This window comes from Daphnia magna, linkage group LG4 (assembly GCF_020631705.1).
Source record: "Daphnia magna isolate NIES linkage group LG4, ASM2063170v1.1, whole genome shotgun sequence".
Taxonomy (NCBI): Eukaryota; Metazoa; Arthropoda; class Branchiopoda; order Diplostraca; family Daphniidae; genus Daphnia; species Daphnia magna.
In genome coordinates this window covers 1,969,553-1,993,012 of record NC_059185.1, presented here as the reverse complement: position 1 = coordinate 1,993,012, position 23,460 = coordinate 1,969,553, and the positions used below count along the sequence as shown (strand labels likewise).

General features: G+C 43.8%; 1 protein-coding gene across 13 annotated transcripts; it reads right to left on the bottom strand.

Annotated features, from left to right (window-relative positions):
* Window positions 1-591: 591 nt before the first annotated feature.
* On the bottom strand, window positions 592-23,420 carry LOC116921157. Of its 13 annotated transcripts, none has more exons than XM_045172678.1 (30): window positions 23,296-23,420; window positions 22,634-22,738; window positions 22,370-22,539; window positions 21,862-22,311; window positions 21,658-21,773; window positions 21,142-21,560; window positions 19,701-19,806; window positions 18,337-18,426; window positions 17,932-18,264; window positions 17,612-17,751; window positions 16,333-16,493; window positions 15,565-15,785; window positions 14,661-14,819; window positions 13,314-14,151; window positions 12,215-12,518; window positions 11,156-11,272; window positions 9,504-9,733; window positions 8,093-8,368; window positions 5,643-6,019; window positions 5,208-5,440; window positions 4,926-5,106; window positions 4,661-4,805; window positions 4,383-4,522; window positions 4,138-4,299; window positions 3,822-4,066; window positions 3,183-3,407; window positions 2,945-3,109; window positions 2,733-2,875; window positions 2,322-2,659; window positions 592-2,242 (listed from the first exon to the last, which is right to left on the bottom strand). In XM_045172678.1, exons 9-30 carry the CDS (start codon window positions 17,983-17,985, stop codon window positions 1,724-1,726), a joined length of 5,373 nt encoding a protein of 1,790 aa, XP_045028613.1. In that variant the 5' UTR covers window positions 17,986-18,264; window positions 18,337-18,426; window positions 19,701-19,806; window positions 21,142-21,560; window positions 21,658-21,773; window positions 21,862-22,311; window positions 22,370-22,539; window positions 22,634-22,738; window positions 23,296-23,420; the 3' UTR covers window positions 592-1,723. The 13 variants fall into 13 exon arrangements, with proteins under 13 accessions (XP_045028613.1, XP_045028617.1, XP_045028616.1 ...); XM_045172682.1 differs by lacking the exon at window positions 19,701-19,806 and having other exon boundaries at window positions 21,142-21,345; window positions 21,410-21,560; XM_045172681.1 differs by lacking the exon at window positions 19,701-19,806 and adding an exon at window positions 23,073-23,162 and having other exon boundaries at window positions 22,618-22,738; window positions 23,296-23,358.
* Window positions 23,421-23,460: the final 40 nt, after the last annotated feature.

The following is a 23,460-nucleotide window of genomic DNA, read 5'->3' as shown; positions in this document are numbered from 1 at the left end:
TTTCTGGGTCTCAATTAAAAACAAACTTAATATTTTCAACATATATTTATTCTATTGCAGGACATTTAGTGTAGACACATGTCATAGATAACAAAACGGGTTCCATGCAGGGAGTTCAACGTCCAATCACAAATGACAAAATTGATTCCAGGTTGTCAATTATTATTGAATGATTAACTTAGTTTCGGTTATGGGCGATTGGAAATTAGACGAGACTGAGCGTTTGAGTTTCGACACAAGAAAATGGGGAGAATCTTATTGCTGTATTTTGGCCTTCGGATGAATGACTTTGATGTCAAAACAAAAACAAAAATGGGCGCAATCCCAGAGAAAGCAGAAGAATTTCCCGTCAGTGCCACCTATTGGTTGAAAAAATCTAATACACAGCCATGGCTGCGGTGTTTACTACACACTACAGGTACGATGACAGCAATGACCTGCATTTCCGCACGTGACTGGTAAAATTAAGGTTGAATTTCCTTACAGCGAAAGCATTTGAGATAATGATTTTCTCGTGGGTGTTTTAAGATTATGCAGGCATGGTCAGGGAACGTAATTCCAGGTTTTGATTTCTAAAGAGACAGATGACACAACAGTTGACTTCATTTTATTTCAGCCACCATGTGTTATTTTAAACATAAGAGAATTATAAATCAGTAATCAATAATATTAAAAAAAAAAAACACAGTAGTCTACACAGATATACATTTATTTTAATACTCTGATTTAAAAATCTCTGGAAATAGATTATGTAATTAAAAACTATCAATTTGCGTTTCTTTTTTCTCTAGAATCTCTTTTTAGAATATTTTCTTTCTTAAAATGCTTATTTAGTTTTTCCCTACTGAGTGCCCTGGTCTGACATTGACGAGAAATGGAAAATTGCCGACTTCATCCTGGGATCTGTGACCTGCCAAACACAACACTCCCGACATATTTCGCTGTGCAACAGCTGCGTTTGCATTAGAATCACATCAACAATAATACCAAAAACTCCCAGAATAAAATGAGATTACACCAGTGGGATGTTTTTTTTTTGGTTTTTTTTCTGCCTTTTTGGTTCCACAAAAAATGAGGAAGGACATCGAAGGAAATGTGGGAGAACAAGAGATAAACAATCGACTTGACGACGAGGTTTTAGGAGTTTGCAGCACGGGAACACAGGTTGCCACTTCATGAAATAGAACGTGATGGGGTAGTCGAGACAAATAAGCCGACAATTGGTCAATAAATGAACGGGAGTTTGTGACAGACGTGCACACGGACACCCTCACGAGAAGGCTGAAACACACAGCACACACACACGTAAACATAATTTCCTATTTGTTTACGCGGATTACTTACGAAACTGGACGGTCCAGTAAGCAGATTGTCCAGACATGATCGATTTCAGTACACACGCCATCGAAAAAATATAAAAATAAACCGAAAGAGTTAATTCGAACCAGTCCTGATGTAGTGAGCTGTATAGTGATATCAAATACTGTATATCAATATATAGTATATAATAATAATATATATATGTGTATCTATTGTTTCTTATCGTGGTCTGTTAATATTAACAGTAATAATCATTATTTTTCAATTAGTCTAGAGTATTTCTTCCCCTTTGCTGCGCATCAGCGCCAATTTTTGCGCGCACGTACAAACACACACACAAAAAGAATTTGTTTATGATTAAGGATTATGCGGCTATTAAAGTCGTGGGGCGAATGAAATTCTTTCACAGCCCGTAATCAAACGAGTCCCATTCGGAAAACCGAGAATCTTGTTTCTGGAGACGTTGCTGGCAAGCTTCCAAGTAGGAATCTTGGATGCGATACATGCCGGAATTGGCTTGGAACATGAGCGTTTCTAGAATGCGTTCATTTTTGATAGCCTTGCTGGGCAAGACGATTTTAATGAGATCTTGAGGAGAAATTCGGTAGAATCGGAGGTCACGTGTGAGACGTTCCATCGTGCAGCGGAATTCGATTTTAGCGTCAACTCGCGAAGCTGCGCCACGCGTCCGGATTTTGTGCTTGGCCCACTGGAGCATGGCCTCGAATTTGCGAACTTCAGGCACTTCCAGATTACGCGCCATGATCATCTGGACGATGGATTCAGAGAGCGATAGAAAATCTTGGCACTGGAACACCTGATACGCCCGCGTCTCGATGAAGAGCAGGATCATATTGACCAACTCGGAGGCACTCGTGTAGCGCCAATAATAATTTTCCAGTAGGCACAACATACTACAAACCTGTGCACACAAATAAAAATTAAAAAAAATTAAAGTTCGAATTGATGTTTAAATATTGAGTGGGTTTTGGCAGACGGACCACTTCGATTCTTAAGAACTGCTTGGCGTGATGGAAGCAGGCTTGCAGCAATTCGGGCAGGTCGTAATGTTCTGCCGCGCAAATGAGACCAGGGATATTGTTGCAGGTGCACGGGCAAGAGCCCGTGTGCAGGTAGTCGAGTAGCAAGCGGAATGTTTCGGCATCGAATTCAATAATGGCGAACTCCGTTTGCGCCAATTTGGAACGGTCCACCTTCTGGACGTCGGCGCAAACGCTGAGTCGAGGAACGGCCAGACTGTTATTGCTACTTCCAGCTGCTGCGGCTGCCCGGTCAGCAGCTGAACCCCGTTCTCCTCGACCTTCTCTGCCCATTTTGGCTGGAAACGGGAAAAACATTGGAATGCACATCAAAAGCTTTCGCAATAAAATTCGTATTTCTGTATGTCTTACTGCAATCCTGAGAACTGGTCCACTTTTTATCATCGACCGTTAAACGATCCTGTTTTTTACTACTTCGGCCCCAACCGGCCGTCAGGTTTCCCAACCTGGAAAAGGCTCGCATCACTGACGGACTGCTGGGCACACTTTTCGGTCTGTTAAGAAACGAAAAAAAAACAAACATGTGCAACACGTTAAACTCTGTTTGTAATCAACGATCGTACCTGGGCGATTCGATATCAGGCACTTGAAGGAAATTGGACGACTTGTGACGCTGCTGGCCACCTGGGCTGTGCAGCGTGGGTGCGGCTCTGGCCAGCAGTTCGGCAACTGGGACTTGGGGAGATCCGAAACCCGTGCATATTCCGTACAGCATTTCCTGGAACACTCTAAATCGAAAAGCGAATTTTTTTGTTTTTCTTTGTCAGGTCATTGCCTTGATTGTGCAACTGAATTATTTACCGACTGCGCACCCCCAAGATGGCCCGTACGCCGTATAATTTCATTTTCGTTTTGCCCTGTCCGACGAGGAAACTGACGTCGAATAGGATTGATGGCGGGTCCGAATTGAGGAAGACTTTGGCAAAATCTTTGGCCAATTGATCGTAGCCTTCGAACTGATCCCGCACAGAATCCAGTAGAGGACTCGACGGCCGCATGTGACCGATTGGACGCCAAGAACCCCGTCTAAAAGAAGCAAAGAGAAAATCAAAATAAACACATTCATTTGTAATAGGCGCCATCATTTATCAAAATCATAAAAAAAAAAAAACACTGGCGGGGAAGCTCCTCTCGGCTGATAGTGAAATTTTATATCGATCGTCTAATTTCGGTTTGCTGGCTCGTTTCCAGCTCCAGTGAGTAACGAGCTCGCTGTCAACTGCCAGATAACAAACGTGCCAGCCCAATCGATAGCTAAGAAATGAGATCGAAATCCCCTGTAAAAGATTTATGAAAAATGTCAACGCCGCCTGGGATATTGACTGCCTTTTTGCACGACCATCTCGGGGTCAACGATACTTTGGTCGTCGACGAATTTAAATTCAGCAAAAAATTGATTATTTCAAACGAAATGTTCCAGGCCATCGCAAGAGGTCAGACCTGTAAGGTTTGGGGATCTGTCCAGTTTCCGCGTGATTCTGTAGATTAGCCACGATATCTTCCAGCATCTGACTGCGGGTACGCTCTTGCATGCGGGCAAACTTGGGGGCCGAATAAGAAGCCCGTTCGCCATTGACGATCTTCGTGAGCATCCACTCACGAAAGAGGACGCCATTATGAAAGGTCGACTGTTCCCACAGGTAGGGCTTGTACGCCCCGACTTCGTCACGGGTCACCACCGAAACCTGGTACAACAAACAAACAAAAATCCAATTCATTTGCAAATTTTATAAAAATTGTAATTCAGAACAATTACTTCGTATCGGGTGGGTTTCCTGCGCGATTTCGGCGACACCTGGACAAGAATAAACGTGTGCAAGAAATGCGATTTGATGCAGGCAGGTGAGAAATCGGTGGTATTCGATTCGAGAAAGACGACGCAAACGATGTCGTTGCCCACGTGCCTCTTCCTTTGCAACAGCATTCGCGAACGAATGAAAACAAAAGGCAATTGTAGTTAGTAACGCAAAACAAAACTGAAAATGAGTTCATGTTTTATACTTTCTGAGGGTCGTTTTTCTCGTAAGGCAAGAGGGTGGAGACGTGAAACATGATCTCAATTCCGCGCCAGTGAGTGTACACTGAATAAAGACCCGTCAAGTCGTGCACCGTGTCCAGCCCGCCCTTGTACTTGTCGAAACCTGAAACGTCACAACAAAAAATCAACACTCCTTTACATAAAGTGCCGTCACATCGCGTGCGTTTCTTACGTACGACACGCCATACACGGTCGTTCAGAGTATAACGATGGATCATGTGTCCCATTAAACGATTAATACCTTTGAGTCGCACTTTATCGCCGATGATCTGAAGGAATTCGTCGAACAAAGGGCTGTGTTCGTTGTTGTCCAGGATTTCTTCCTCGCTAAACTGGCCGTCTTTGACGTAGATAACGCCCACTTTCAGCTCGGATTTAATAAAAACCTGTTTGGACATGATCGATCGGTTCACCGGACTCGATTATTTTCTTATTCAAGAAGAAGAAGAAGAAGAAGAACAAAAGAATGGATGACAACGTAAAAGGAGCTGTGATGCAATAGTGACCTGATCGAGTTTGAGGAGCTCTTCGGGCGTATCGGGCAACTGGCCAAGAATCAATGGCGGGTTCAGATTGATTTCTTTGCCCAGCGAGCGGACGACTTCTTCGCGGTTATAGCGGTCGGCAAAGACGCACGACGCTGGGATTAATCCGTGCACTGTGTAGCTGATGGCCCGCACCAGGATCCTATCAACAGACAATCAAGCAATTAACGAACCTTTTAAAAGTCTTCACTAGACAAAAATGGCCGTCGAGTAGGCAACACAAAAGGAAAGACGCAAACGGACCTGAATTGATCGCGTCCGTTGATTATCTCCTGCTTGAGGCTGAGTACGACCGGGCCGAGATCTTCATCGTTGGAGAAATAGTTCCAGTGCTCCGTGCCGTAGAAGTAGCGCTCGTAAGTTTCCTGTTCAACCGAAGTCAATTCAAACGTTCCCGCCCTGTCGAATTGCTCCTCAATGGCCGTTTTGCGACGCGCTTGCAGTTCGTGGATCTCCGGCAAACTCGTCGAACTGACCTGCAACATTCATTTGTTTTTTTCTTTCTTTAGTCAAATGGATCGTCTGAGTCAATAATAAATAATCAAAATCAAACCAATCATGGCAAAGGCAAAAGAGGAAGAAAAATAGAACGAAAGCGATTGGTTTGCTGGGCAATGTTCTTTTCTTTTTTTTCTCTGTCTTTTTCGGGGGGAGGGAATTTTGAATGTCTACGGGTACTTGAATATGTTGATGGACTAGCTGAACTTTTCGGCCGGAGCGATCCGATGGGCCGGCACCAACAGTGTCCGTGCTGGTGAAGACGGACGTGACTCCATTGGGGTGGCGTTGGTTCAACTGGCTGCACCCGGCACCGTCGAAACTGTCCGTTTGAACACCAGTGCCGTTGTCGTTGTCTTCGCGGCCGGCCTGGCCGTCTCCTTCCTCTTCCTCGTCATCGTCTTCATCGTCAGACGCGCTATTCGAATTGTCCTGGCTGCCTTCTTCCTGGATGCCGTGATTGCGCCGACGTCCAGCTCGTGCGCTTTGGCGAGAACATTCGATCCAGTAGCCGGGCGTCGGAGTAAAATTGTGCGGATAACCATCGCAAAATTCATCTAAACAAATAAACATTTAGATTTCATTAAAAGGTCCTTTTTTCTCAAGTTTTTGCGAGACAAACAACGATCGATATTGGACGAAAGCCACTCGAGTTGAGGGCCATCAGCTTAATCGAAAAAAGGTAATTTGGGTAGATCGAGGTTAATAGTCACTCTCTCTCTGCTGAATCGGAAATGAATGTCGACTTTGAAAGTTTAGCGAGCCAACACGATTGAAAGATTGGCCGCATTCAAAATGTTTTACTACCCGAACGTCATTAACTTTTGAGTTTTTCCTTTCGCCCCCCCCCCCCGCGAAATTTCAACAAGAGATGTCGCTTCGGTACGTTAGACACGTGTGGTGGGCGGCCCAATTTTCATGGCCGCTTTCTGAATGAGATATAAGAGTTTAGTTTATTTATTTCAAAATGGCCGACAAGGCGACTGGGACCGCTGACCGCGTCCATCGGTGCGGCAAAAACCTAGTCGATACGTATAGACTTTCCATACGGGGAAGGTCCTCGTCAATTATTCATGCGACCTCCAAAAGTGACGGCCACATTTTTGATTCTTTTGCCTTTTATTCATCGCATCCGTCACGTCATCCAACTTCTCTCCTATACATCATCATCAATATTTCACATTTCCCCCCCCCCCCAAAAGATTGAAAATATTGATTTCAAAAACAAACAAAAAATCATAAATTATGAGACCGACCCGCATGACCGTGGTAGGGACGTTCCAGTTGGGTTGACGCAAATAAAGAGAAATGAAAAAGAGTTGAAAGGTGGGCTGTCGCAGCTCTTTAATTCATAGCGTGTTGGAAATAAATGCGATATTGGCTGGCCCTCTGCTGGACGCAAACATAAAAAGGAATGTCGCCATTTCATTCTTGCCAGCTTCTTTGCCAATAATGTCTGCATTACAAATGATATGCTCGCCTCTTTACCGACGAAAAAACACATAGCAAAAAGAGAAGCCCTGCGCTCTACATCGTCCCTATAGGACGTAAACCACCGGATGATATCGATCTGACAGACGCCGAGCACTTGGGCACAAGTTCTTGGCCTCTTCCCCCGTTGCTGTCGTCATTCATCGGCTTTTGCCTTGTAAGTCGCCCATCTAATGTTGTCCTACGGTATTATATCTTAGTTCTGTTTAGCCCCGCTATCATTAAAAACAAAAGAGCGCAATACGCTTAATTCATTTTTTTTTCTATCTCGCTAGAAAAGAAAAAACATAATCAAATGCAACAAAATGCATTATTACTCGAAATTGAATCGGATGGCAAACGCCTAAGGCACCAGGGCGGAGCTCTTGTTCTTTGCGTGTCTTTAGTCTCATGTGGGGCTGAAATAGGCAGTCCCTTATTCCGGAGGAGAAAACAAACTCGGAAGCTTTCCATTCCGGACGTAGAGCGAGGGGCCCATAAGAACATCATCATCAGCTTACTAGCATAATAATATAGCGATATCGACGCGAACTCTTGTCTATGTATACATATGCGAGCAGAAAAAAAAAACATGGCAGCGATCAGGATTTTCCGCTTGGCCTAACTGAAGTCATCCAATTTCAAGACATGGAAGGCGCAAAAGGAAAAAAAAAAAAAAATCCATTCCGAAAATGGGAGCAAGCGGACGGAAGGGGCGAAAGAAAAGAAGCGTGAAAAAAAAAAAAATGTACTGCGTAAATACAATAGAACGTCGTAGAAAGCAAGGCGGAATATTATATAGAAAGAAGAAGAAGAAAAAAAAAAGAGATGATTACACACGACTTTGGCCGGCTCCTTCTCTTTTTTTGGGGTCCCTTGTTCGTCGGAAAACATTTTCTTTTATACATCGTACGCTCTTTCTCTGCCACGCTTTTAATATCGAATACTTGCAGAGTTAATCATAAAAGAAGAGAAGCTTTGCCGTTCTCGGAATTACTAAGAATAAACGGGCACATATTGGCCGCGCCGTTTTGATACCATCAACAAGTTGATTGACATGGAACAGACTAGGATTTCGCTTACCTCACTTCTTAATCAATTTCTTTTCTTTCTTTTCAAGAACTCAAGAACGAAAAAAGGTGGAAAATAAGAAAAAATACCTGAACAGGCCTGAGGCGGGAGCGGGAAAATGAGCGTCGTGCTGCTCTTGCGTCGTGCGACGGCACAGCCGAGCGATTGCGGCTTGAAGCTCCTCAATTGCTGCATGAAGTCGGACGACTCCATGAGAGCCACGTCGGCAAAATGGAGGTCGCAAAAGATTTGATTCTTGAAGCGACGGGCGCGCTTCTGACTGGGGCCCGTCAGGTTGACACCGCAGGCGTTACAGCGGAGGCATTCCTCGTGGTAGATGTTGTTGTCGTAGACACTCGACGGCTCTGCATCATCCACACAAAGAGACAACGAAATTCAAGTCAACTTCTTTTTAAACAGCAAATGTTTTCATTTGAAAATGGCGCTCTTTTTCACACACAAAGACTTTGGGAAAAAGAAAATGAATGAGATTTACGTCGAGTGGCGCTGCCTCAGGCAAACGCCGCTAGGCATCCGGTCGCACTCACGGTCGGCTCGATACTACTCACTGGTGCGCACCAGACTCGCTACTATATACACAGTCTACTCCTCACTAGTACAGTTAACTCGCTGTTACCATCTTGAACTGCCATTTTCTTCTTTTTAACACAACTCTTTTCAGCGCTTTTCCTTTTCTTTCTATGGCTGTCCTGAGGCTGTCCTTTGGCATTGCCACCCCCTAGCGGGTGCACTAATGCAAACGCTTTATACTCGAATTCTCTTTTGTATTCTTTTAAGCAAGACCGACAAAAGGCTGATGATTACACGCAGGCGGGGTCAACTGTCCGCTGCCACAACGAACTTCTTCTTGTTCGAAAGACAACAAGCTGTCAGTCGCCTTTCATCTACAGGCAAAGCGCCTGGGGGTAGGAGGATTTCACCAAAGAAAAATGGCCGATAATCGAATGATGTTGGCCAAAAGAAAGAAACTCTCCCTCACGCCCCGGAATTTGATTCTCTTTTCTTGCACACAGACGAGAGTCTAAAGATTCAAATTCGAATCTTCCATTTTCATTCGTTTTGTTTTTTAACAATTCAAAAGCTCGGGAAAAAAACAAACATAACAAACTTTGCGATTTCCGCAGGATTGCGAATAATAACTAAACATTATTGGCTTATTTAAGCATTTCCTCTATAAGAAAAGTCATTGAATGCTCTTCTACCTACGCACATTTTCCGGCACGAAAATTGCGTGGGTTGTTCTCTTTAAAAATCATTTTTCTAAAAAAAAATACAAGAATAAATCTTTCCTTTTCTTATTAATGATTTTGGTTTTGAGGTCCGTGTGTGCCGAAAGGGCCAGCCGCACACTTAATTCCGGCCATTGATAGCGGAGCTATTAAAACGCTGGCGAACGGAACGATTCGTGCGGCCGTCGCGCGTGTCCCGACATCAATTGATTCAATTACAATCATTTTCTAACGACGCTAGAGGCGTTACCTGTTTGAGTGCTAGTGTCGTAGAAGGCGGCCGTCGTTTCAACGGTCATCGTGGCAACGGTGCCGTCGCTGATCTGGGCGCACGAATCGCGACGGCCCCGCGTTTTCGATAATTCCTCGGACTGCGTCGATTGGCGACGGAAGTTGCGGCAACGCATCATCTCCTCGGTCGTCGATTGGCGACGGAAGCCGCGAGCGATCAGGATCTCCTCGGTCGTCGTCGACTGTCTCCTGCAAAACGCCGTTCAACAAACAAATATGCAAATCATTTCTCCATTCATTTTGTTTGTTTTTTTTCCTGATAGAAATGGGAAGTAGAGGGGAATGGTTCATATCGATCTTGTTGGTGGTGGCTACATGTTGAGTATCTTTCGAGACGAATCCTTGAGCGGGGCTTAGATTGACTTATATTTCATTAGCTCGATAAGATGGAAGGTTGTTTTCGTGGAAGCCTTACTGTCAAATTAAGCATTCCGTCGGGATCTTTTAGGCAACTGCATCGAAAGGAGCTAAAGGGACACAACACGTAACAAACAAAAAAAACTGTTGACTGCTGATGAAGAACGACAGGTAGAAGAATAAGTGGGAGGAGCCATGCGTTCGACGGATGACGTGCGCCCCTGTGTGCTGCATATTTAAAAAGGGTGAACGAAAACTTTGAATGTTTCAGAAGGGGATCAAGAAAAAAAAAAAAACGGGGCCAATCCGTTCCAGCTGGGACGGAATTGTTTCTTTAAAAAAAACTCGATCATCAAAATAATTAAGAAATGCCTCAAATTGAATTATTTAAACTGGCAACGACGCATCATAATCTCCCCCCCACAATTAGTTGTGAAAAATCGATCAAACTTTGATTTTCACAAACAAACAAAATTCCCCCACCCCCTTTTTTTTTAAACATCTATTTCGATTATCCCAACGATGACGTTGCGCCATTGTTGCCATATTTCCGAACAGCTTTCCACGTTCTCACGTTAACTCCTCGCTGTCACGAAGCCTTTGAAAGTAGAAAGAGGTGAATAAAAAATGAAGGTGCGACCTATCCAACCGAAAGGTTAAGCGTTGCGATGTTGGATCGTTATTTACGAGCTTACAAGTGGCTCCGTTTTTCTTTGTGTCGCCATCTTACGTCACCGACGTTAGCGATCGCCGCAAACACGACCAGCTGAAACATCGACGCAAACGACCGGGGTTTTTTTTTTAAATTCAGAATCCACTATGAATAATTGGGATCAACAGCGAAAAGAAATTCTTATAGCCATTAATTTCTAAAAACAAAACGAGGATGTCAATTCGGTTAGACGTCATCTCTTTTTTTTTTTTTTGCGTCGCTGGCTTAAAATTTTTAAAAAGGGATGATGCAAATTTTCTGTTTAAAAAAAGCCATCGATCGATAGAATTTGTGGGTCGTGTAACATCGCCCTCGTCTGTTAACAACGTATCGTATGTTGCTCGTTAAAACCTAGCGTCGCTACGTTCTCAATGTTGGCCCAAAGTTCAAATGAAAACTGAAATCCGCCAGCTATTTCCTGAGGGGCGATTGAATCAAAATGTCAGCCTCAATTTGTTACGCAACGGATAAAATCAACGATGACGAAATATGGGGAATAAACTAGTAATTCATTTTTTAAAAAAAAAACGTAATTTGCATACCTGAGGCTGGGCTCTTTGGGCGACGGCTCCCTGGAGCTGCAAGTGGAGCTGCTCTCCGAACGACATGGTTTAGATGTAGAAGTTGTCGTTGCTTTGGAACCTCGTCTGCTTCGACATCTATATATGTACACGTACACACACGCGTGCCACACGCACCACGCGTATACACACAAACACGCACACACACACACAACAAGAAGACGCAAACGAAAATGACAAACAAAAACGTGGAGGAGTCGACATCCACAAGCGAAGACGGAAGACAATGAAAAGAAGACAATAAATCAATCGAATGTGTCGATTCAAAATCGAATAGCAGACGAAAAAATGAAAACAAAAAAAAAAATCGATTGCTATTTATAGTAACAAGATGATGTGGAGATTCAATTCAGTTCGGAACGTCATCGTAATGTCCGGTGCATTTTTTATTTTTTTTAAAATCAGACGCATTTGATTTGTCTGCCGAGCCGTTACGAATGGTGAAAATTCAAACATCAACAATTTCATGTTTTGTGCGCGTCGTCATGTCCAGTCAATATGGTCGTCAAAACAATCATTCCAATAACAATTTCGCTATGGACATTGAATTGATGGCATTGGAACGTGAAAATAAAAAAGTGTCACAATGTCCCCCCCACTTTTTTTTTTTTTTAATGCGGCTGTCAATTGTTTTTCTTTGTTTTCAGACTTAGAAAAAAAAAAAATCTCGAGTCGGATGTAGAAACGTATCGACAATGGCAGAGAGTCGATGGATCAGAATTTCATAAAACGTATTTAAAGAGAGAGAAATGAAAGGCTCGGAATGTATTGATCGCTTGATGGATCGATCGTAACGGGGAGCAGCCAGCAAAAAAAAGGCGCCACGTCAAACTTCTCTTCAATTATCAAAGTGATGGGACTCGACATTTTTTTAAACCCGTGGGTTCCGCAACCGACCCGCCACACACAAAAAAAAAAGGGGGGGAGGGGGAATTAAACGAAAAAAAAAAATGAAGTAAAACAAAAGAAACGGACATAGTAGGTGGAACGATAATAGAAAAAAGAAAGAGATGCACTCACTTGAAAATGTCTTCCGTGGTGGTCGATTGGCGACGGATGCGGCTGCCTCGGGGCGAAGTTCCATCGCCGCCGCATTCGCCGTCCGGGCTGAGGTGAGGACGCGAATCGCGGCGGCCGCGCAACTTGGACGAGCCGCTGCCCAGCAGGCCAGCGCTGCCGCAGAGCGCCTCCTCGGCGGCCGAATCGGGCGACAGCGAATCGCGATGAGTTTGCAAAGCCGCCATCAAAGTCGCCGCTGGAGGCGCATCGGGCGATAAAAAAGGGCGAGATCCTCTCCTGCCCGTCTTGCCACCAATCGGAATACCTGTTGAAATTAATCGTTTCAAAAATGAAAGAATCAATTGGAAGTACTCACATAATCAAACGTTGTTTTCTTACTAAGTAAAAGAGTTTCATTGGAGGTTTTTTTTTTTTTTAAGGCATTGATTTTAAAGAAAGTTTCTTTTAACTACAGGAATTATTGCATCATCATTTCGATAGTAAAATGTGATGGCTAAAGGAGAAGGATTGCGGTTGCGCGGAGTCTTCCGTCGCCGAAATGATGACGACCGGATGGATACCGACGATAGATTTAAGAAAACCACAGAGCCATCTAGCGGTCGATTCTGTAGGCTCTTCACATATACGTACAATGCGTCATTTGTTTTGTTGTTTTTATTTAGAAGAGTTCCCTTATCGTTTCTGTTTCACGTGGGCGAGTGTACTGCACACTCAACGGAACGCAACTGGGCGAGTAATCACTTGAAGGAAAAAAAAAAAAAAACAAACAAACACACGAGAGCCAATCCCACTCCACTTGCCCTTTACTCCATTATCAACACACACACCCTTTACTCTTTTTTTCTCTTCCCTCCCCTCCTTTAAATTAAATCCTCCCTTCCCTCCTCTTTTAAACCTTCTAAAGTGCTAATAGCTTCCGGGAGGGATGCTACTTTTTCCATGACATTTCACACACACGAAAATCATCGATCGTTCAGGGGCAACATCCGCGGCCAAAATAAAAAAATTTCAGAAATGCCTGAATTTTTACAAGCAAATTTACGGCCGCCCTAAAGAATTACATGACAAAAGGCTAAATTTAAAAATAAAAATTGAATACCTTCATCTAAGGTGGTCGACTGTCTCCGCAGACGCGGTAAACGTCCCGATGCAGACGGACTGCTGGAACAAGGACGTTCGGGCGAAACGGACGGCCTGGATCGTCGGCGGTGTCGACTGACGCCCAGCGTTGCCAATTCGACCACGACGGGAGCAGACACGATCGGAGCGTTGATGGACGTCGTGCTCTCCGTCGACGGTGCGCTCGTCAGCAAAATCGGTTTGACGAACTCTTCCGGGGCGACAACAACGGGGCAAGCAGATGCGGCCGAGTTATTGTTCGCGCTGCTACTGTTCACCATCGATCCGCCGAAGGGGCTGGTGCTTCTGCCTTCCGGGCTCGGTGGGATGCTGGTGGCGCTGAAAATCGGGCACAGGCTGTGATCCGGCGACGTTCCGCAATTGGCCGTCGTCGTGACGAGTTGGCAACGCGGCGACGTCGGCAACGAACCCTGAACGGGGCTGAGTTGGCGGGGCGAGGAAGGCGATCCATGGCCTTGCCTTCCGCCGTAAAAACTCGATCCCGACGACGTCGTCGTCGACGTCACCACCACCGTCGTCGAAGGGAAGGTCGGACTGGCGGGCGCCAGGCCCAATCCGCTAGGCGACGTGGCCACGGTTGACGTTCCCGCCACCGATCCGGCGGATGAATGCTGAGAGATGGTTGCACCTCCCCTCGATCCGGCACTGTTCCTGGCCAACGGTGATATGCCGGAACAGCGACGTCGCGATAGGAAGCCAATAGAGTCGTGTCGCTCCTTCAGCCGCTCTCTCAGCGCTTGGCTCAGTTCCACCGTTTGTGTGGGCACGTTCCCATCCACCGACTGCCTCTGAATGCCCTACACCACCAAAAAAAACAACAAAAACAATTCAGAAAATATTTGAGAAAATCTAAACAAAAAACACCGAAATCAATAGGTGCTCCATTTTAACATCCGCAAGAAAAAAAAAGGAACTTGAAAAAAGCAGAGAAAAGACTTGTGATCCGCTGTTCTAGATTAAGTTGCACTTTGATGTGTGTGTGTGTGTGTGAGTACTACACATAACCGTTGGGATCGTCTGTGCGTCATCATCCAGCCCTCCATTTTCTAAAAAGAAAAGGGGGAGGGGGGGGCCTACATAAAAGAGAAGACTCGCAGACGAGGCTCCGATTTCATCGATTTTAGTTTCGAGTCTTGGCTTCTTTTGATAAACTTGCAAAATGCAATGGTTTGTGCAAACTGTTTGTTGTTGTTTTCTTTTTTGGATGGAGTCTACGTGGAGCCATGGATTGCTGATAGGACGCGTAGGCGAATAAAGGGATCGATCCTATTGTTATGAATAAAATTGAAGAAATTAAAAAATGTACCGCTGAGCTATCCGTCCGGCTAATGCCTGGAGTTCCGGCTGGTAAGGAACTGTCGCGATCTCGTCTCGACAGTAAAAACTGGAACTTGCTGATGTCCAAACCGACCGAACTTCCAGATACGGAACCGCCGGACCCAACACCTGAATCCCTCCTTCCTCCCTACAAATAACAATCATAAATTAAAAATTCAAAAAAATATTTAAATTTCTTTTTTTTTTTTTTTTTTTAAGAGCTCGAAATTTTTCGTTTAACAAGAAATACAAAAAGATGATTGAATCTTTTCTTCTTTTTCTTTTTTTCCATGGAAATCGAGTGCCCGTCAAGCTTGAATAATGCGTTTATGAGCCCCTGCCATCCATCCATCCGGAGTAGAGGTATAAACACACACACACACATAGAGAGAGAGGAGGGGGGGAGGTAGTTTAGACTTTTGAGTGTGTTACGGTTCGATACGTCAACGAATGCCATCCAGCCGTTATTATACACGTAGCCTTTGGCACCGTTTTGCGTGTTCTCTCGGGAACGGGCTAAAGGTGACGAATGTTGCGGATGATGCTGATAACATTTTCCCCACAGCCAAGAGAAAATGTGTTTTTCCCTTTAAACAGGATGACGTGGGAATTTTAAAAAAAAATGATGAAATGAAACAGCAAAAAGAAAAAAAAAATGAGGAAAACTCTTTCCGATGTCTACGAACGATCAACTGAACGGATGTTATCGACTAATTTGAGTTCAATCTGCCAATCGATAGAATTCGAATCTGCTCATTATTCCGGCAACTGGCCAATGTTGAGTTTTCATTTCGGAGCTCATTTCGTCCGTAGAGTTTGTTGCCATTTTCCATTTCATTCCCCCCCCCCCAAATTGTAACATTTTTGTTGTTGTTGTTGAAATAGATATATACCGATCGTTTGGGAAAGGCAGCCGTCATCGATTCCCTCCGTTTGCGCAACTTGTCGCCGTCTATGCCCGCAGAGTAGGCGGCAACGTTGGACGTGGGTCCGCTAGTCGTTGACGATTGGCGACGAATCCACGGCAAATTACCGAACGCCATATCGACGAGCGATTCACGCCGGCCCGTAGCAGCTCGCGATCTCGATGTGTTATTGCCCGTACCTGGACCACCTGTTCAAAAGAGGGGGGATCAAAAATCAATTAATAATATTTTTTAAAAAATGAATTAATTAATTATCGAATTTTTTTTTTTTCAAATCTCTTCTTTCATTTAGAAAAATATGATTTCTCATTTTCCCGCTCGATCGTCTCATTGTACAAATGCAGCGGATGTTTGTGTTGGGAGCGAGTGCCGTGCCCGGCGGGGTGCATGCGCCGCTGCACGGAGTGAGATTATTGAGCGAGTCTTTTTTGGCGGAGGAGAGTGAGAGAAGGTGGCGAACAACGGAGGAGCAAATGGCTGGAGCTCTCTTGATAAAGATACAAAAGGCTGCAGTGAAAATAATAATAAAAAAAAAACACACACAGTTTCTTTCGAAAATGTGTAGTCGGCCTCATCCGACTTGCTATTATCGATCATTATTTCGGTGGAAAAAATGGGGAAGAAGATAAAAGAAAACGAAAGAAGGTCGGAACAGCTTGCCCCCGTAAAAGAAAAAGAGTATCAAATAAAAGAATAGAAAATGATTTCAGCGAAAGGGGAGATGTGGCCAATCACCTTGGGACGATGATGCAACCGACGTGTTGTTGTGATGGCCGGAATTAGACTTGTCCTTGCTGCCCCATAACAAGTCCGTAATCTGGGCAAGAGATGACCGTCTCCGATTGCCATCACGTCCGCTGCCCGTCGTTCCAGGCGGTGACGTTTCGCGTACCGTCCTTAAAAAGATTTTTTTTTTAAACAAATTTATTCAAATTTAGACTTTCAGAATGAAGGGGATCGATTGAACAAAACTATTGATTCGATCTGGAAAACGTACAGCCGACAGAAATGCTCATTGATATTTCCTTTTTGACAAAAGAAGGTCAAATTAGTCGGTGATTGAATGAAACGCGTTTAGCGGAGTTAATGAGCAGCAGCAGAAATGAAAAGCTTTCGCGATTTCGTGCGAGTTACGGGAGATGGACGCGCGTGGATAAGCAAAGAAACACGAAAGGTCGATGCTTAATTATCGATAGTTGAATAATATCTCAATGTGAACGACATTTCAACAATCATCGCGAGTCACGCGGTTCAACTCGATGCGTGAAAACGTTGGCCATATTTTATTGGATTGCTACAACTGGGGGGGCCAACTTGAGATTTACAGCCAAAGTCGTTTGGCACAAACACAAATGACGTCATTTGCTCTTTCTTTTTCTACGCGAGACAAATATTTATGGGCTTCTATTTTCTCCCTTACATCCATTCAGGAGGACCTGTGGAAATGAAATGTTTTCATTGAAACTGCCAACAGATATGCAAATAAGGGGACGTGGTTGTACTGCGCACTATAAATCGTCCATGTTCTCATTTTGAAATGAAACGTTTTTTCGTCTGCTACACGACATCCAAATAGTTTGAAATTCAATTTTCTTTTTCAATTGTTCGCTGCAGTTTCAAAGTTCAAATGCGTTTACTGTCCTACAGTGTTTCATTCCTACCGTTCTGACATACAAAGACTACGTGACTGCTAATTGACGACAGAACTGTTCGTAACCCTCCCCCCCACATGCTCACGAATAACACACACCCCCGCAACATGAAAACTTTTATCTTTAAAAAAAAAGAAAAGCCGAGCTCACAAAACGACCATTTCACAACCCAACTGTCTCTTGTTCTTCTTAAGGACCCCCCCCTTTTCAAAGGCTATGACGTCACGTCTATTTACTTTCCTAATGCCCAACGTCGAAAGGTTGAAATCACAAGCAATCTAATAAAAAAAAATGAAACATTTTTTTTTTTTTTTGCTCTTTAAAAAAATAAAATAAAAAATCGAAAAGAGTTTGATATTTACCTTGGTGGACTGACGGCTCTAAATTGAGTGGCTGAATCGCGACGGCCCAGCCTGGTACGTAGGGCTGTCAGGGAATTGGGTCCTTCAAAGTCACGCAAGAGCTCGTCGATACCGTTGCCGCCTTGCCAAACGAGTCCCACCTGTGATCGAAGCAAAACAATGGACCAACAGGGTCAATACAACCACTACTTCCCTACCAGTGTTAAGTGTGTACACACATTTATTTAGCCGAACAAAATGGGCTTAGACGTGGGGTCATCGAGTCCAACAGGCGACCAAAGACTTTTATGAGTTGGTATTTGTAATGCCACATTTTATACCTGGTGGGTCAAGATGGGAAGATTGCAGACAAAGCAGACCACCTGCGAAGACATGGCTGGAGGGCACACACACACACACGACTGGCGGGAGGCCAAAGAAGAAACACACTGGAAGAGCTGCGTCGATTCACACACTCACTGGCCAAGAAATTATTTTCCCTTTTGTTTCGTTCCAAGATTTTTCATAGGTCCTCCGGTTGAATTTTGTTGTTGTTGTTAACACACTGCAGCTGCCGTCGAGCCGGACGTTGCGGAGGAAGAAGCAACTGGTAACACACAATCCTTCGCTTTTTCAAAGGAAAGCAAATCCAGTGGATGAAAATTTGATTTCACCTGGAATCGAATTTGAAAAGAATTAAAATCTACGAACGTCTCGATGTTAAAATATCCAACGAATAGACGAACCGTATTTTATTTTTATTTAAATTGCGCCCAGCTGTCCAGGCAGAGGGAACTGAAACTCGGTGAGCGGTGAATTCCCAGCAAATATTGAACCTAGAAAATGGAATAGAATTTTATATATTTAAAAAATAAATAAATAAATAAATAAACAACAAGTTTCAACAAGAAATAATTTGATGCCTCTTCTGTTTGGCCGTGAAATTTGACAACTGCGCTTGTGCGGACGCTTGCGCAACTCCTTCAAATTGTCTTTCTCGTTGGCCAAGTGCTATCGGTTTTTGCCTCATCCATGTTTTCATTCATTTCCCTCCTTCCTTTCCACGTTCGTTTTCTATCTGTTTCCCTCGTCTCTTCTATTCAACTTGGAGCTACAGGTGTTGCGCCACAGAATCAATACCGCACACATCCACCCCAGAAAACCCAACCCGATTCAACGAGCCTCTCATCTTTCAACCGTCCTGCTTCTATGATCATCTCAAATTTTTTATTTTGAACGTTGTCCCTTAAAATCATTTCGCTAATCAACAAAAAATTTCATCATCCCGATAATCAATCGTCTCAATGTCCGCGGATTATTTTTCGAAAGGACACGATCAATTCATTAGCGTGTTCCGGTAAAATACATGGAATTTGAAAAAAACAAAAACAAAATCGGAAATGAAAATCAATTTGAAATGGATCGTGAAAAAAAATTATAGTGAAGAAAACGCCAGTTCAACAGGTGAATCGTACACACGCACTCGTATGAAGCTCATCGTATCTTATTTTACTTCCTTCTCCGCAAGAGCGCGGCTCGAGGGGGGGTTTGCGTTGGCGCAGGCGCCCTATTGACAAATGGGAGAGAGGCCATACTCCATTCAGCTTTTCTGACTCTGTCCGAGACGATCACCATCGATCAAGACTAACGAAACAAAGGGGAAACATACGTAAAAAAAAAAAAAGGGTGGCAAAAGAAAATCCATAGAAACCCAACACGGTTGACTAGGGTGGGGAGAACTGTTCCATGTATCTACCGATTGGTTCCGGAACGCTTTAAAACAAACTAAAAGAATAAGATAGAAAAAAGAAAAATGTCTTCGGTACATATAGAGAGCCTCAGGCTTCTGGCCGTCCTAATCATATTGACTTTCCATTTAGCGTTTAGCAGCAGCTGCTACTACACCTCGAAAGCTTCATCCTCCTCCTCCTAAACGCCTGTACCTCTCGCAATGTTTTCATGGCAAACACAAACCAGAAGGACCCCCCCTCCGTGCTAAACATATGAACAAAAGAGCCGCTTGACTTGTTCTGTGCATTATTCTATCATCTGTGTCGTCTTTGGAAAGTCAGAGCAAAAAAAAAAAAATTGTTTTGATTGGCTCCCTTACGTGCGATGTTGGCCACTGGATCCGCAGCCTTCAAAAGCCCAGGTGCCCTAATGGCGGGAGAACTGCTGGAGATCCGAGTCTTTTCCCCGTTTGCTTTTTCATGTGTCTAAAAAAGATATGGAAGGTGAACACACACACACAAAAAATGGACCAAGAAAGAGGTACAAGAGGGCAAGAAAAAAAAAGCGGATGAGACGAGGGGAAGGAAGAATCGATCAGAGAGGTTAGGTTGAAGTAACCATGGCAACGCGAAAGGTATAAAGCTGACGTCAGCAGAAAGACTCGCAAGAAGGAGACGAGCGGAAGTTGGAGGAACACAAGGATCTATAGGGTGCAAAAGAAAGAAAGAACACAAGGATGGAACAACAGGATCAAATGTAGCAGAAGTCCCTACCAAAACTCTACGGATGGTATAGAAACGAACCTCATTCAGCCACCAAACAACGAGCCGTTTTCGCTGTCGTCGTTGTGTTGCATCCAACACGCAAACAAGACGTGAAAGATAGCAGAGAAAAAGAAACATGGGCCCTTGTATCAGATGGAAGAATAGGCAACCAGGTTTCAGCAAAAGTCTGAGCAACAGGTGGCGGACAGTCGAAGCTTCTTTTCCTTTGCGTCTATCAAACGCCAACCTGCTGCTCACTGGCTAGCCTCTACTCTACTCCCCCCCTTCAACGCTGGATACTCTCATCGTGCACGTCAAGCATTCAGTTCTATTACTCCCCTCGCCGTTCCTTTGAGCAAGTAGATAGTCTCTGCACCGAATAATATCGATCCTAGTATAGAAAGGAAACGTATAGAGACGGGACTGCTCCTGCTGCAGCTCAAGCCCAGCAGCCACGGCCAGCCCCTCCCGTTTTCGCGTCGTCTCAGACCACTTTCACGATGGCACAGTGGCACAAAATGGACTCGACGATGGATGTACGCACAGAGCACACACACACACACACAAAAAGAGATGTTGCTTCCTCTTCTTTCTCTATCGTTGTGAATGGAATTGATTTTCCAACGACGGATTGGACTCTGTGTGTTTCGAGTTTCGCCCAATCTCTTTATTTTTGGGCTACGAGTTTCTAATTCGTTTCAGCACCTCGTCTCTTTGAAGTGCTCTGGCACTACGTCAGACAGATGATCCCCTAACCGGTAGGGGGGGGAGAAAAAGAACAGTAGTGGCAATACATCAAATGAATCGAAAAAGATACTCAATCCCCTCAGATTTAATTAAAGTCAACAAACGTATCTGAGGATGAACGGATCACCCAGATGCAATGGGCATATCGAATTATGTCTAGTAGAACGGATACGATTTTCGAGCTCCGGATTGGTTTCATTCGTTCAAGCTTAACAAAATTGTCTTCGATCGATCTAGTCGATGTCCTTTAGATCTCTTCGACATGGTTACAGCCCTCAGTTTCCAACAGATAACGTAGGTCGTACTCACCGCGTAAACCGTAGAGACGAGTCAGTCGCAAAGAGCCGCTATCGAAGATACTAAATGGATCCGGATCATCCAGATGCGGAGCAAATGCTGCTGCGATAATGTCGGATGATCCATTAGCTTCTTGAGCTTTCCTCCTCTGGAGGTGCGTAGAATTGCAGAAATCAGAAAATTCGGAAGACTGTGTGGCCGGCACGACGTTTGACACTGGGAAGAGAGAAATAAAAGATGTTGGGAGAGAGAGAGAGCTGTTGAACGACGGACGACTGACGGGAGTAGTGTGTGCGGGCACCGGTTGCATTCTCTCCTTTATAAACCAGAGTGGGGAAGAGAAACAGGAGCGAGTTGGAAGAGAGGGTAAGGGAAGTCGGCTGGATCGTCGTGATAGCTCCGCCCACTTAAAGCGTCATTTCTTGTACAGCCTGAAGAAAGTTGTAGGAATAAAAAATAAAAAAAACGAGAAGTAGATGGAGAGATGAAACAAAAAATTACGTCATTCGACATCGAAAGCCAACAAACTGTTATTATTGCGACGTTTCCGACGGAATGCAAGTGGATTGTGTGGGCTGATGTTCTGTCGTCCCACAGTAAGTCGTCATGATCCATACAGCAGCAATGATGATGATTAAACAAACCTAAAAATGGACCATCAACGTGAAAGAAAAATCGAACGAGTCAAAAAGCATTTAAAAAAAAAAGAAATTAAAATAGACGACGGCGTACCGGTGAGTATAGTACATACACACGCGCGCGGCCGAATGGGTGACTAAAGGAGGCGAGAGGATATAGTGAAGAGAGAACGAGGCGGAATACGTAATTTCAGATCCATTCATCATTCATTCCTTTTTGCACATGGGGAACACTCGAGGATTTGTATCTGCGAGTTCCCAAGTCCAAAGGGGAAACCCGTGGCTGAATGACGTCCATTGGATGACTTGTAAATGAGACGCTGACGCGAACTCCTGGAAAACGTCGGGATTTCATATTCAGCTCGCAAATTTAACCATCCCCTTTATTTTTTTGTTTTTTTTGTTTTTTTTTTGTTTTCTTGATTGTTTTCTTTGTCTGTTTGATTATATTTTTGTCCTTTCCTTTCTTGCACGTTGCTGATGACGTAAAAGAGCAAAGCAATTTCTGGCAGGAATAGCTTCAAGTTACGTAATTTTTTGTTACCTATAACCAAGCAAAAGTTGAAAAACGTTTCACAATGTAAACTCGTGGAATGATTTACGTCATAGATGAACAACGGCGTCTCGTGATTCCCAATTGTCATGATGACGCGTGAGCCAAAAATGCCAGGGAAATCACTATAATTTGAAACTACTTTTACTTTATAGTTAGCAAAGGTTACCAGAGTTGCAGCACTGGCTTGATATATCTCATGTCTCCTTGGGTTATGCACTGTTTAAGATTTACTATATTTAGCATTACACAAACTGCAAAAATTTTCTTGGAATGGGAGATGAGGTCTATTTTTACCCAACGATTTACTCACATCAGTTATACCCCATGACATTTTGGCTGAAACAACCTGTGGATGGAAAAACACTTGATTTCTCAGGTGGCAAGTTGCACCTACCAGCAGCACCCAACGTAAACCCTGTAGTAAACACAAAAATCCTGTTTAAATGTTTTAAAGTTCTTTACCACATGATTTTTGTAATGGTATAGAAGAGTGGTGGCTGACAGTCAGCTGAACAGTAGCAAACTAAAATAGTTTCAAGTGAAACACATGGTAGCAACTTTATCTGCTGATCCCGATTGCATGAATACTATGTTACATAAGTATCAGCTATACAGTTATCAAAAGACATGTTGAAAGGAGATTATTTCCTGTGGTCCAGAATTGAATATAGAAAAAAACTTAATCTTGCAACCCAGTTTAAACATGCATTTGAAACTCAAAATATGAAAATCAATGCCATGTGTCTTACCCTGAAACAGAACCAGATTATAACTGCTGGTGATGTTCCATTTTATTCCCAAGAGTCTTCTAAAAATGTGCATGCACTATTTTTCAACTCCTTAATACAGGGAACCGATAAGAAATTCATAAGAACAAATAGGGCAATAAGAAGATTATGAAAAGAAACGAACATGACTATCGTCGCACAGTCAAATTTCATGGCCGTCTACGATTTCAGTATTGTACGTTACCGTATGTTAAGTGGGAAGTTGTCGCGCTGGAATCTGAAAATGAACTGAGAAACTACTGCATTTTCAAAACCATTATTATGCAAATCTGTTCTTAATCACGTGAACCATAAAATGGATTCTTGGCGCTAGTGCTGTACGCTGTTGCACGATTTCCAATTGAAACAA

Coding starts and splice junctions, on each gene's coding strand:
- LOC116921157 (XM_045172684.1), bottom strand. CDS start 17,985: ATGTCTTCGCAGGTGGTCTGCTTTGTCTGCAATCTTCCCATCTTGACC. Junction 2,876..2,944: donor CCTGATATCGAATCGCCCAG/GTACGATCGTTG, acceptor GTTTCTTAACAG/ACCGAAAAGTGTGCCCAGCA. Junction 2,243..2,321: donor AGTTCTTAAGAATCGAAGTG/GTCCGTCTGCCA, acceptor TTGTGTGCACAG/GTTTGTAGTATGTTGTGCCT.